The sequence below is a fragment of the Schistocerca nitens genome, chromosome 10 (assembly GCF_023898315.1).
Source record: "Schistocerca nitens isolate TAMUIC-IGC-003100 chromosome 10, iqSchNite1.1, whole genome shotgun sequence".
NCBI lineage: Eukaryota > Metazoa > Arthropoda > Insecta > Orthoptera > Acrididae > Schistocerca > Schistocerca nitens.
In genome coordinates, this window is record NC_064623.1 from 222,567,631 (window position 1) to 222,582,381 (window position 14,751).

A 14,751-nucleotide genomic window follows, 5' to 3' on the forward strand; every position below is an offset into this window, starting at 1 on the left:
TATACGCCCTCGCTCAAAGTCCGTCAACTGCACATACGGTTCACGTCCACGCTGTCGCGGCATGCTACCAGTGTTAAAGACTGCGATGGAGCTCCGTATGCCACGGCAAACTGGCTGACACTGACGGCGGCGGTGCACAAATGCTGCGCAGCTAGCGCCATTCGACGGCCACCACCGCGGTTCCTGGTGTGTCCGCTGTGCCGTGCGTGTGATCATTGCTTGTACAGCCCTCTCGCAGTGTCCGGAGCAAGTATGGTGGGTCTGACACACCGGTGTCAATGTGTTCTTTTTTCCATTTCCAGGAGTGTAGATCAGCATGAAGTTGGGGGGAGGGGCAGAATAAATTTCCTGGACATTAGCTTAAAGATAGAAGACAGAAACCATAAATTTAAAAATTTACCAAAAATATTTCTTGACTGATACTTTCATCCCGGCTTCCTCCCGGCATCCTACAACCTACAAACATGCAGCATTCCATCACATGATCCACTGTCTCCTTTCTATCCCTATGTCCCAAGAGGACTTTGACTGAGAACTTAACACAATAAAAACAATAGCCATAAATAATGAATGTGACCCCAACACCACTGATAAAATTGTAGGTAAAATTGAAGAAGCAAGCCAGGTCACTACTGTCCCCAATGAAAAACACAGACAAACAGGAAAAGATTACCTTTTGTAGGTAAAACATCAAATAGCATAAGTAACATCTTGAAGGCAAATGGTTTCTCTTTGTTTTTCTATGTCCCTAAGACAATAGGTAGTTTTGTGTTCAATGCAAAAGACAAACAACCAGCTACCACAAAAAATGGGGTTTATAAAATCACGTGCTGTGAGTGTCAGTCTTGCTACATTTGCCTTTCGGGGAGGTCAATCTGTACCAGGCTTAAAGAACGCCACAGAGGCTGGAGATTAAAGAAGCCTTATTCAGCCTTTGCAAAACATTGCCAAACAATAACCACAAATGTACAATAGATGTAAGGTCCTACACAAAGAGGAAAAGAGGGCCAAACTCAACCAATTAGATATTTTAGAAATTAAAAAGACAGATGTGTGTATCCCCACACCTGTTAGTAAACAAACAGACTCAATTCAATTATTAAACTCTTTTAGATGAGATCACAACAGCAGGATAGAAGCAAAACTTTGGGCCACAGTCCACTGTAGTTAAAAAGCTTTTGGCTAATACATAACTTTAGTCCGGTCATTGTAGTGTAATTGTTTAATGTGTAATAATGTATGTAATTTGTTAAAAAATGGTCATTGACAGAATTGTACATCAAGCTATAGATCAATACCTTAAGAAGTTGAGATGATTACCTTTGCCTTGTCATCATGTTTATCTGTGCATTATCATCTTTTGGACTCAATAATGTACTTGAAAATGGGCTTATAACCTGCAACCTAGGCTGTGCAATAAGATTAATAATAAATTGTGAAACAAGGCTAAAAACAGTGTTTGTTTAGTTAATTTACAATGATTCACCAAGAACCCACAGTTGATTCAATTACAATGATTATTATTATTTCTTTCTTTTCTCAGACGTTATGTCTGGTCACCCCCCCATGAACCATGGACCTTGCTGTTGGTGGGGAGGTTTGCGTGCCTCAGCGATACAGATAGCCGTACCGTAGGTGCAACCACAACGGAGGGGTATCTGTTGAGAGGCCAGACAAACGTGTGGTTCCTGAAGAGGGGCAGCAGCCTTTTCAGTAGTTGCAAGTGCAACAGTCTGGATGATTGACTGATCTGGCCTTGTAACAATAACCAAAACGGCCTTGCTGTGTTGGTACTGCGAACGGCTGAAAGCAAGGGGAAACTACAGCAGTAATTTTTCCCGAGGACATGCAGCTTTACTGTATGATTAAATGATGATGGCGTCCTCTTGGGTAAAATATTCTGGAGGTAAAATAGTCCCCCATTCGGATCTCCGGGCAGGGACTACTCAAGAGGATGTCGTTATCAGGAGAAAGAAAACTGGCGTTCTACGGGACGGAGTGTGGAATGTCAGATCCCTTAATCGGGCAGGTAGGTTAGAAAATTTAAAAAGGGAAATGGATAGGTTAAAGTTAGATATAGTGGGAATTAGTGAAGTTCGGTGGCAGGAGGAATAAGACTTCCGGTCAGGTGACTACATGCTTATAAACACAAAATCAAATAGGGGTAATGCAGGAGTAGGTTTAATAATGAATAGGAAAATAGGAATGCGGGTAAGCTACTACAAACAGCATAGTGAACGCATTATTGTGGCCAAGATAGATACGAAGCCCACACCTACTACAGTAGTACAAGTTTATATGCCAACTAGCTCTGCAGATGAGGAAGAAATTGAAGAAATGTATGATGAAATAAAAGAAATTATTCAGATAGTGATGGGAGACGAAAATTTAATAGTCATGGGTGACTGGAATTCGAGAGTAGGAAAAGGGAGAGAAGGAAACATAGTAGGTGAATATGGATTGGGGCTAAGAAATGAAAGAGGAAGCCGCCTGGTAGAATTTTGCACAGAGCATAACTTAATCATAGCTAACACTTGGTTTAAGAATCATGAAAGAAGGTTGTATACATGGAAGAAGCCTGGAGATACTAAAAGGTATCAGATAGATTATATAATGGTAAGACAGAGATTTAGGAACCAGGTTTTAAATTGTAAGACATTTCCAGGGGCAGATGTGGACTCTGACCACAATCTATTGGTTATGACCTGTAGATTAAAACTGAAGAAACTGCAAAAAGGTGGGAATTTAAGGAGATGGGACCTGGATAAACTGAAAGAACCAGAGGTTGTACAGAGTTTCAGGGAGAGCATAAAGGAACAATTGACAGGAATGGGGGAAAGAAATACAGTAGAAGAAGAATGGGTAGCTTTGAGGGATGAAGTAGTGAAGGCAGCAGAGGATCAAGTAGGTAAAAAGACGAGGTCTAGTAGAAATCCTTGGGTAACAGAAGAAATATTGAATTTAATTGATGAAAGGAGAAAATATAAAAATGCAGTAAATGAAGCAGGCAAAAAGGAATACAAACGTCTCAAAAATGAGATCGACAGGAAGTGCAAAATGGCTAAGCAGGGATGGCTAGAGGACAAATGTAAGGATGTAGAGGCTTATCTCACGAGGGGTAAGGTAGATACTGCCTACAGGAAAATTAAAGAGACCTTTGGAGATAAGAGAACGACTTGTATGAATATCAAGAGCTCAGATGGAAACCCAGTTCTAAGCAAAGAAGGGAAAGCAGAAAGGTGGAAGGAGTATATAGAGGGTCTATACAAGGGCGATGTACTTGAGGACAATGTTATGCAAATGGAAGAGGATGTAGATGAAGATGAAATGGGAGATATGATACTGCGTGAAGAGTTTGACAGAGCACTGAAAGACCTGAGTTGAAACAAGGCCCCCGGAGTAGACAACATTCCATTGGAACTACTGACGGCCTTGGGAGAGCCAGTCCTGACAAAACTCTACCATCTGGTGAGCAAGATGTATGAAACAGGCGAAATACCCTCAGACTTCAAGAAGAATATAATAATTCCAATCCCAATGAAAGCAGGTGTTGACAGATGTGAAAATTCCCGAACCATCAGTTTAATAAGTCAGAGCTGCAATATACTAACACGAATTCTTTACAGATGAATGGAAAAACTAATAGAAGCCAACCTTGGGGAAGATCAGTTTGGATTCCATAGAAACACTGGAACACGTGAGGCAATACTGACCTTACGACTTATCTTAGAAGAAAGATTAAGGAAAGGCAAACCTACATTTCTAGCGTTGTAGACTTAGAGAAAGCTTTTGACAATGTTGACTGGAATACTCTCTTTCAAATTCTGAAGGTAGCAGGGGTAAAATACAGGAAGCGAAAGGCTATTTACAATTTGTACAGAAACCAGATGGCAGTTATAAGAGTCGAGGGACATCAAAGGGAAGCAGTGGTTGGGAAGGGAGTAAGACAGGGTTGTAGGCTCTCCCCGATGTTATTCAATCTGTATATTGAGCAAGCAGTAAAGGAAACAAAAGAAAAATTCGGAGTAGGTATTAAAATCCATGGAGAAGAAATAAAAACTTTGAGGTTCGCCGATGACATTGTAATTCTGTCAGAGACAGCAAAGGACTTGGAAGAGCAGTTGAATGGAATGGACGGTGTCTTGAAAGGAGGATATAAGATGAACATCAAGAAAAGCAAAACGAGGATAATGGAATGTAGTCGAATTAAGTCGGGTGACGCTGAGGGAATTAGATTAGGAAATGAGACACTTAAAGTAGTAAAGGAATTCTGCTATTTGGGGAGCAAAATAACTGATGATGGTCACAGTAGAGAGGATATAAAATGTAGACTGGTAATGGCAAGGAAAGCGTTTCTGAAGAAGAGAAATTTGTTAACATCGAGTATAGATTTAAGTGTCAGGAAGTAGTTTCTGAAAGTATTTGTATGGAGTGTAGCCATGTATGGAAGTGAAACATGGACGATAAATAGTTTGGACAAGAAGAGAATAGAAGCTTTCGAAATGTGGTGCTACAGAAGAATGCTGAAGATTAGATGGGTAGATCACATAACTAATGAGGAAGTACTGAATATGATTGGGGAGAAGAGAAGTTTGTTTCACAACTTGACCAGAAGACGGGATCGGTTGGTAGGACATGTTCTGAGGCATCAAGGGATCACCAATTTAGTATTGGAGGGCAGCGTGGAGGGTAAAAATCGTAGAGGGAGACCAAGAGATGAATACACTAAGCAGATTCAGGAGGATGTATGTTGCAGTAGGTACTGGGAGATGAAGAAGCTTGCACAGGATAGAGTAGCATGGAGAGCTGCATCAGACCAGTGTCAGGACTGAAGACCACAACAACAACAACATGTGTGGTCAAAAATGGAAAGTGACATGGACCTTGATCAAGCATGACTTCCTTTTAACGGTATGCTATATGTTACATTGCATTTAGGAACTTTTGGGTAATTGAACATGTATCAATAATTACAGATTTCTCTAGTTGTATACATACGTTTGGATGTAGCTGTATTGCATTGATGTACTGGTGGATATTGTGTGGTATGAATCCTGTAGTTGATAGTATAATTGGTATAATGTCAACTTTATCCTGATGCCACATGTCCTTGACTTCCTCAGCCAGTTGGATGTATTTTTCAATTTTTTCTCCTGTTTTCTTTTGTATATTTGTTGTATTGGGTATGGTTATTTCGATTAGTTGTGTTAATTTCTTCTTTTTATTGGTGAGTATGATGTCAGGTTTGTTATGTGGTGTTGTTTTATCTGTTATAATGGTTCTGTTCCAGTAGAATTTGTACTCATCATTCTCCAGTACATTTTGTGGTGCATACTTGTATGTGGGAACGAGTTGTTTTATAAGTTTATGTTCTATGTCAAGCTGTTGATGTATTATTTTTGCTACATTGTCATGTCTTCTGGGGTATTCTGTATTTGCTAGTATTGTACATCCGCTTGTGATGTGATATACTGTTTCTATTTGTTGTTTGCAAAGTCTGCATTTATCTGTTGTGGTATTGGGATCTTTAATAATATGCTTGCTGTAATATCTGGTGCTTATTGTTTGATCCTGTATTGCAATCATGAATCCTTCCATCTCACTGTATATATTGCCTTTTCTTAGCCATGCGTTGGATGCGTCTTGATCGATGTGTGGCTGTGTTAGATGATACGGGTGCTTGCCATGTAGTGTTTTCTTTTTCCAATTTACTTTCTTCGTATCTGTTGGTGTTATGTGATCTAAAAGGTTGTAGAAGTGGTTATGAAATTGCAGTGGTGTAGCCGATGTATTTAAATGAGTGATTGCTTTGTGTATTTTGCTAGTTTCTGCTCGTTCTAGAAAGAATTTTCTTAAATTGTCTACCTGTCCATAATGGAGGTTTTTTATATCAATAAATACCCTTCCTCCTTCCTTTCTGCTTAATGTGGATCTTTCTGTTGCTGAATGTATGTGATGTATTCTATATTTGTGTCATTGTGATCGTGTAAGTGTATTGAGTGCTTCTAGTTCTGTGTTACTCCATTGCACTACTCCAAATGAGTAGGTCAATATTGGTATAGTGTAAGTATTTATAGCTTTTGTCTTGTTTCTTGCTGTCAATTCTGTTTTCAGTATTTTTGTTAGTCTTTGTCTATATTTTTCTTTTAGTTCTTCTTTAATATTTGTATTATCTATTCCTATTTTTTGTCTGTATCCTAGATATTTATAGGCATCTGTTTTTTCCATCACTTCTATGCAGTCGCTGTGGTTATCCAATATGTAATCTTCTTGTTTAGTGTGTTTTCCCTTGACAATGCTATTTTTCTTACATTTGTCTGTTCCAAAAGCCATATTTATATCATTGCTGAATATTTCTGTTATCTTTAGTAATTGGTTGAGTTGTTGATTTGTTGCTGCCAATAGTTTTAGATCATCCATGTATAGCAAATGTGTGATTTTGTGTGGGTATGTTCCAGTAATATTGTATCCATAATTTGTATTATTTAGCGTGTTGGATAGTGGGTTCAGAGCAAGGCAGAACCAGAAAGGACTTAATGAGTCTCCTTGGTATATTCCACGCTTAATCTCTATTGGCTGTGATGTGATATTATTTGAATTTGTTTGGATATTAAGTGTGGTTTTCCAATTTTTCATTACTATGTTTAGGAACTGTATCAATTTAGGATCTACTTTGTATATTTCCAATATTTGTAGTAACCATGAGTGGGGTACACTATCAAAAGCTTTTTGGTAATCAATGTATGCGTAGTGTAGCGACCTTTGTTTAGTTTTAGCTTGATATGTCACCCCTGCATCTATTATCAGTTGCTCTTTACATCCTCGTGCTCCTTTGCAACAGCCTTTTTGTTCTTCATTTATAATTTTGTTCTGTGTTGTATTTGTCATTAATTTCTGTGTAATGACTGAAGTTAATATTTTGTATATTGTTGGTAGGCATGTTATGGGGCAATATTTAGCTGGGTTTTCTGTGTCTGCTTGATCTTTAGGTTTCAGATATGTTATTCCATGTGTAAGTGTATCAGGGAATGTGTATGGGTCTGCAATGTAACTGTTAAATAATTTAGTTAGATGTGAATGTGTTGAGGTGAACTTCTTTAGCCAGAAATTTGCTATTTTATCTTTTCCAGGGGCTTTCCATTTGTGAGTAGAATTAATTGATTGGGTGACTTCATGTTGCAAAATTATCACTTGAGGCATTTGTGGTACCATCTTGTATGTGTCTGTTTCTGCTTGTATCCACCGTGCATGCCTGTTATGTTGTACCGGGTTTGACCATATGTTGCTCCAGAAGTGTTCCATGTCTGTTATGTTTGGTGGATTGTCTATTTTAATGTGTGTGTTATCTATTGTCTGGTAAAATTTCTTTTGGTTTGTGTTGAATGTTTGGTTTTGTTTCCTTCTATTTTCACTTTTTTTTGTATCTTCTAAGTCGTTTGGCCAACGCTTGTAATTTCTGCTTCTTTTCATCTAATTGCTCTATCGCTTCTTGTTGTGAGATTTTACCTAACATTTTTCGTTTTTTTTTTCTGACATTTCATTTCTTATAAATTGTGTTAGCTGTCCGATGTCTTTTCTCAGTTTTTCTATTCTGATCTGTAGCCTGTGTTGCCATGATGGTTTTGTGGGTTTCTTCTGTGTGTTGGTTGGTTCTGTTCTGTGCCTAGTGTGTATATTAAGTATAGTGAGTGCTCCTATATAAACCAGTAGTTTTAACTCTTCCATAGTTGTGTTTTCATTTATTTTGTTGTGTCTGATTGTGTTGATAGTTTTTATTGTTGTTTCAACTTGTGGGTTATTTGGCGGTCTATGCAAGAATGGCCTAATGCCTGTATTTGTGTCTTTGTATTATATATGTCAGCTGAAATTTTTCTTATATATCTAACATGTCCCCTCCATGAACCATGGACCTTGCCGTTGGTGGGGAGGCTTGCATGCCTCAGCGATACAGATAGCCGTACCGTAGGTGCAACCACAACGGAGGGGTATCTGTTGAGAGGCCAGACAAACGTGTGGTTCCTGAAGAGGGGCAGCAGCCTTTTCAGTAGTTGCAAGGGCAACAGTCTGGATGATTGACTGATCTGGCATAGGAAAATAAGAATGCGGATAAGATACTACAAACAGCATAGTGAATGCATTATTGTGGCCAAGATAGATACGAAGCCCACACCTACTACAGTAGTACAAGTTTATATGCCAACTAGCTCTGCAGATGACGAAGAAATTGAAGAAATGTATGATGAAATAAAAGAAATTATTCAGATAGTGAAGGGAGACGAAAATTTAATAGTCATGGGTGACTGGAATTCGAGTGTAGGAAAAGGGAGAGAAGGAAACATAGTAGGTGAATATGGATTGGGGCTAAGAAATTAAAGAGGAAGCCGCGTGGTAGAATTTTGCACAGAGCACAACATAATCATAGCTAACACTTGGTTTAAGAATCATGAAAGAAGGTTGTATACATGGAAGAAGCCTGGAGATACTAAAAGGTATCAGATAGATTATATAATGGCAAGACAGAGATTTAGGAACCAGGTTTTAAATTGTAAAACATTTCCAGGAGCAGATGTGGACTCTGACCACAATCTATTGGTTATGACCTGTAGATTAAAACTGAAGAAACTGCAAAAAGGTGGGAATTTAAGGAGATGGGACCTGGATAAACTGAAAGAACCAGAGGTTGTACAGAGTTTCAGGGAGAGCATAAAGGAACAATTGACAGGAATGGGGGAAAGAAATACAGTAGAAGAAGAATGGGTAGCTTTGAGGGATGAAGTAGTGAAGGCAGCAGAGGATCAAGTAGGTAAAAAGACGAGGTCTAGTAGAAATCCTTGGGTAACAGAAGAAATATTGAATTTAATCGATGAAAGGAGAAAATATAAAAATGCAGTAAATGAAGCAGGCAAAAAAGGAATACAAACGTCTCAAAAATGAGATCGACAGGAAGTGCAAAATGGCTAAGCAGGGATGGCTAGAGGACAAATGTAAGGATGTAGAGGCTTATCTCACTAGGGGTAAGATAGATACTGCCTACAGGAAAATTAAAGAGACCGTTGGAGAACCTCTTGTATGAATATCAAGAGCTCAGATGGAAACCCAGTTCTAAGCAAGGAAGGGAAAGCAGAAAGGTGGAAGGAGTATATAGTGCGTCTATACAAGGTTGATGTACTTGAGGACAATATTATGGAAATGGAAGAGGATGTAGATGAAGATGAAATGGGAGATACGATACTGCGTGAAGAGTTTGACAGAGCACTGAAAGACCTGAGTTGAAACAAGGCCCCCGGAGTAGACAACATTCCATTGGAACTACTGACGGCCTTGGGAGAGCCAGTCCTGACAAAACTCTACCATCTGGTGAGCAAGATGTATGAAACAGGCGAAATACCCTCAGACTACAAGAAGAGTATAATAATTCCAATCCCAATGAAAGCAGGTGTTGACAGATGTGAAAATTACCGAACTATCAGTTTAATAAGTCACAGCTGCAAAATACTAACGCGAATTCTTTACAGACGAATGGAAAAACTGGTGGAGGCTGAGCTCGGGGAGGATCAGTTTGGATTCCGTAGAAATATTGGAACACGTGAGGCAATACTGACCTTACAACTTATCTTAGGGGAAACATTAAGGAAGGGCAAACCTACATTTCTGGCATTTGTAGACTTGACAATGTTGACTGGAATACTCTCTTTCAAATTCTAAAGGTGGCAGGGGTACAATACAGGGAGCAAAAGGCTATTTACAATTTGTAGAGAAACCAGATGGCAGTTATAAGAGTCGAGGGACATGAAAGGGAAGCAGTGGTTGGGAAGGGAGTAAGACAGGGTTGTAGCCTCTCCACGATGTTGTTCAATCTGTATATTGAGTAAGCAGTAAAGGAAACAAAAGAAAAATTCGGAGTAGGTATTAAAATCCATGGAGAAGAAATAAAAACTTTGAGGTTCGCTGATGATATTGCAATTCTGGCAGAGACAGCAAAGGACTTGGAAGAGCAGTTAAACGGAATGGACAGTGTCTTGAAACGAGGATATAAGATGAATATCAACAAAAGCAAAATGAGGATAATGGAATGTAGTCGAATCGAGTCGGGTGATGCTGAGGGAATTAGATTAGGAAATGAGACCCTTAAAGTAGTAAAGGAGTTTTGCTATTTGTGGAGCAAAATAACTGATGATGGTCGAAGTAGAGAGGATATAAAATGTGGAATGGCAATGGCAAGGAAAGCGTTTCTGAAGAAGAGAAATTTGTTAACAACGAGTATAGATTTGTGTGTCAGGAAGTCGTTTCTGAAAGTATTTGTATTGAGTGTAGCCATGTATGGAAGTGAAACATGGACGATAAATAGTTTGGACAAGAAGAGAATAGAAGCTTTCGAAATGTGGTGCTACAGAAGAATGCTGAAGATTAGATGGGTAGATCACATAACTAATGAGGAAGTACTAAATAGGATTGGGGAGAAGAGAAGTTTGTTTCACAACTTGACCAGAAGACGGGATCGGTTGGTAGGACATGTTCTGAGGCATCAAGGGATCACCAATTTAGTATTGGAAGGCAGCGTGGAGGGTAAAAATCATAGAGGGAGACCAAGAGCTGAATACACTAAGCAGATTCAGAAGGATGTAGGTTGCAGTAGGTACTGGGAGATGAAGAAGCTTGCACAGGATAGAGTAGCATGGAGAGCTGCATCAAACCAGTCTCAGGTCTGAAGACCACAACAACAACAACAACAACATCTAACATGTGTGTCACTTCGTGTTCTATTTGTGCTTGTTCTGGTGGCTGTCTTAAGATTTCGTTTTCCTCTGATGGTTTAATTGATGCGTGTTGTTCTTTGTTTGTTTGCTCTGGGATGTTTGAGTCCATTACTGCATTTTCTTCTTCTTCTGATTGCACATTATTTTGTTCCAGTATTTGTTGTACTTCTTGTTTGATGTTTTCTAATTCTGACTGGGGTGTTCTGTTATTTTTGATTATTACACGGATCTGATCAGCTAGTCGTTGTTCTGTTAAAAATTTTAATTCTGTGTATCTGGTAATAAATGTTGTGTATACTTGTGATCTGTATCCAGTTGTGTTGGTTCCTAGGTTTGTTGCTTGGTAATAACAGAACGTGAGGTGTCGATTAACTTCATCTGACCATCTCATCCTCTGTCTTTGTTTTCCTTCTAGGGTGGTTGCAGGAAGCATATCCTGCAAAACACCTCTATTTGGATTTAAATCATTTTCCAGTTGGCTAGCAGTGTCGTTATCATTGTGGGCGGGCATAGGGTTCAAGCGTCATCCCCGACCATGACGGCGCTTGTCTGAGGCTTCTTTAGTTCTGCCCTGAACCAACTAATCACACTAAAAGGGGGGTTAGCCCTATTAGTTGTTTGTTCTTTTCGTCGCCTTTTACGACAGGCAGAACATACCGGAGGCCTATTCTTTTCCCGGGCCTCCACGGGGGTTATTATTATTATTATTATTATTATTATTATTATTATCATTATTACTGTTATTACAATTATCACTATTAATGGCAGCAGCTGCAGTAGTTAAAGTATGGCCAGTATTAACTTTTTTAGTTCTTAGTTAGTATAGTTTCCTTACACTGCCACTTCAGACACTTAAATTGTTTTAATATTAATTATTGTAGTAAAATTATTATGTTTTACATAAGTATTGATGTAATAGATACTGTGTATGTGAAACATGGGTTGATGTAAGAGGGGTCCGACAGCCATAATCTGATCACGTTAAATAAATAAAGAAAAGATAAATATTTCACGATATTTGTAACTACTTGCCCACAATATTCGGTGACTTTTGGATACCACATCAGATGTAGATTTGAAAGATTTCCATGGAACATGTATTGTTTGTTTTTAAAACAAGTTTTATTGTTATATCTGATATTCCCTCAATAAGTGAAGTGCTGTTCTTAATTTTGTTTATAACAAGGCTTGCAGCAGAATTTTCTACCTGCTCAGTCCATCTATTGTAAGACATATTTCCTGTTACAAATTATATGTCATCCTCATTAATGTGCGCAGAAGAAATCGCTGCTAATGGACTGACTCTTTAGAATAGAAAAGACTGTGGTAGAAAGGATATGAGGAAAGTTTTGGAGGGGGGTCTTGATGGAAATAACACAGTCTGTGAGCTCTCACAGTTTCTCAGCATGATTAATTAATGATGCGGTTTCAGGTGTACAGTCGAGTTGTTGACTCTATTGTATGCTTATTATTTTGATGATTGACCTTGGTATCTTCTTATGTCTGGTTGCATTGCAGAGAGTCACTGTGCATAACAACACAGCTTGTAGAACCTCAGAGAGATACCTAGGTTGGTCATTGAAATATTGTGCACTAAAAGGAATCAACAACTTAGCTCACGGGTTTCCAAGCCCATGAGCTGCATGTAGCCCAAAGCAAGTATCAGTGCTGCCCAACAAGTGAGCATCTAGAATGAGATTTTCACTCTGCAGCGGAGTGTGCGCTGATATGAAACTTCCTGGCAGATTAAAACTGTGTGCCCGACCGAGACTCGAACTCGGGACCTTTGCCTTTCGCGGGCAAGTGCTCTACCAACTGAGCTACCGAAGCACGACTCACGCCCGGTACTCACAGCTTTACTTCTGCCAGTATCTCGTCTCCTACCTTCCAAACTTTACAGAAGCTCGCAGAAGAGCTTCTGTAAAGTTTGGAAGGTAGGAGACGAGATACTGGCAGAAGTAAAGCTGTGAGTACCGGGCGTGAGTCGTGCTTCGGTAGCTCAGTTGGTAGAGCACTTGCCCGCAAAAGGCAAAGGTCCCGAGTTCGAGTCTCGGTCGGGCACACAGTTTTAATCTGCCAGGAAGTTTCAAGTGAGCATCTATAACATGATCGGTAAAATAGAATTTGGACAATGTAAAGTTAAGAAGAATTGAAACATAATCGTAAAGACAGGATCTGATGCAAGTTTTTGTATGTATGCGACACATTTTACAAACAATATAGATATGTTGCCAGCAGATTTTCAGATGGAATGCATAGAGTTGCAGTCTGACATCCAACTAAAAGACAGTTCAAACCCACACCTGGCCATCCTGATTTAGATTTTCCATGATTTACCTAAATCACTTAAGGTAAATGTTGGGATGGTTCATTCAAAAGAGCATGGCTACTGTCCTTCTCCATCATTCCATAATCTGAGCTTGTACTCCATCTCTAATGACATTGTTGTAGATGGGACATTAAACACTAATCTCCTCCTCCTCCTCCACATCCAACAAAAAAAAAATTGATTATGTATCTTTGTTGGACTTTTAAATTCTCCCTGCCCAAATACAAATATCCCTTGCTGCACAGTCATGTGTTATACATGTCATCTTTGTTTGGAAGCAGGTATGTTTGTGAACAGCTGTTTTCATCAGTAAAGGACACAAAGAGTAAAAATAGAACCAATATCCCAGATCAACAGCTTGAGAACATTATGAGAATTGCAACTACTTTGATCAAACCTGATGTTAATACATTAGTCTCCCAAATTAAAAGTCAAACATCACTTTAAATCTATGATTTGTAATTAGTTCTATATAAATTATTAATGAACTCTCATATATAAAGTGTAAAATAATTTCCATCTTGCTTTTTTAGAATAAAGAATCATAAATTAATAAATTCTAAACCTCTGGCCACTATATTATGTGTGGCCCAAAAATACTCATCTTGTTCCAACAGAGCCCAGATATGCTAAAAGGTTGGACACTCCTGACTTAGCTGTTCATCCACAATGAAAGCACATCATTTGTTCACAGTCTGCTTATTTTCACTTTTAGGTCTCATAAGAAATGAATGATTATTTTTGTGCCGTGCATTATGTGATAACAACAGAGCTCTTCTTTTACACTTCTCAGGGGCTGACAACTCTGCAGACGAACCACTGGGTGCAGAGCACGAAGCGAGCCCCTTTGCAGATGCGTCCGTGACAGACAGGGAGAGACTCGGTCTTATGGACAAACTGGACTCAGAAGTACATGCCGACACAGACGCAGATTTGTGGGCCGTCGCTCAGCGGATCCGCAGGCAGCAGGAGGTGACGGACATAGAGCACAGGGTGCTGGACCTGTGAGTACACTGAACACTCCTCCAGAGATGAGTACATTAGATGTATTACTTCATTTGTACAACAATATTATGACGAGGATAGATTGCTATTCACTATAAAGATGACACACTGAGTTGCAGACAGGCACAATAGGAAGACTGTTATACTCTGAGCTTTCAGCCAATGCCTCCTCCAGAAAACAAAACACCACACATGCCCACACATCCCTCACACACACCCACACGTGACGGCTGTCTCCAAATGTTACAGCCAGCATGCAACTGCCGCGTTGAGTGTTGAGTGAAAGCAGCAATCTGAAGTGGGGTAATGATGAGGGATAGCAGGATGTGGGTGGGGGTGCTGGGCAGGGGGGAGAAGAACACTGTCCGGTGGAGTGTGCAGGGACTAGACAGCGGCAGGACGAGGCTGCCAGGAGCAGCATTGGGAGGCTGTGGGTGTTGGAAGGGAGGGGGGGGGGGGGGAGGGGTGATTGGCAATCCTCCCACCATCCCAACAATCAGCTACAAATTATCATCCCTTCATCACTCAATACCTTACGGGATTGGAACAACTGAACTGAGCCACATTCTTCCTCGGAGCTTTGTTTACCTATCATCATGCCCTCAAATAAGGGATATCCTACCCGAGATACCTCCCATCCCTCCTAAAACGGTGTTCCAT

The 14,751-nt window shown here is 39.7% G+C and overlaps 1 protein-coding gene and 1 non-coding gene across 2 annotated transcripts in view; both read left to right on the forward strand.

Annotated features, from left to right (window-relative positions):
* The window catches only part of LOC126210023 (serine/arginine repetitive matrix protein 1-like), a 264,901-nt gene that overhangs the window by 148,270 nt on the left and 101,880 nt on the right, over positions 1 to 14,751 (forward strand). Inside the window, exon 9 of the mRNA XM_049939127.1 lies at positions 13,880 to 14,090. Coding sequence (XP_049795084.1) covers positions 13,880 to 14,090 — 211 coding nt within the window. The remainder of the gene's footprint in view (positions 1 to 13,879; positions 14,091 to 14,751) is intronic.
* Trnal-caa (transfer RNA leucine (anticodon CAA)) lies at positions 12,745 to 12,819 on the forward strand. The gene has a single exon. It is a non-coding gene; the product is annotated as a tRNA-Leu (tRNA).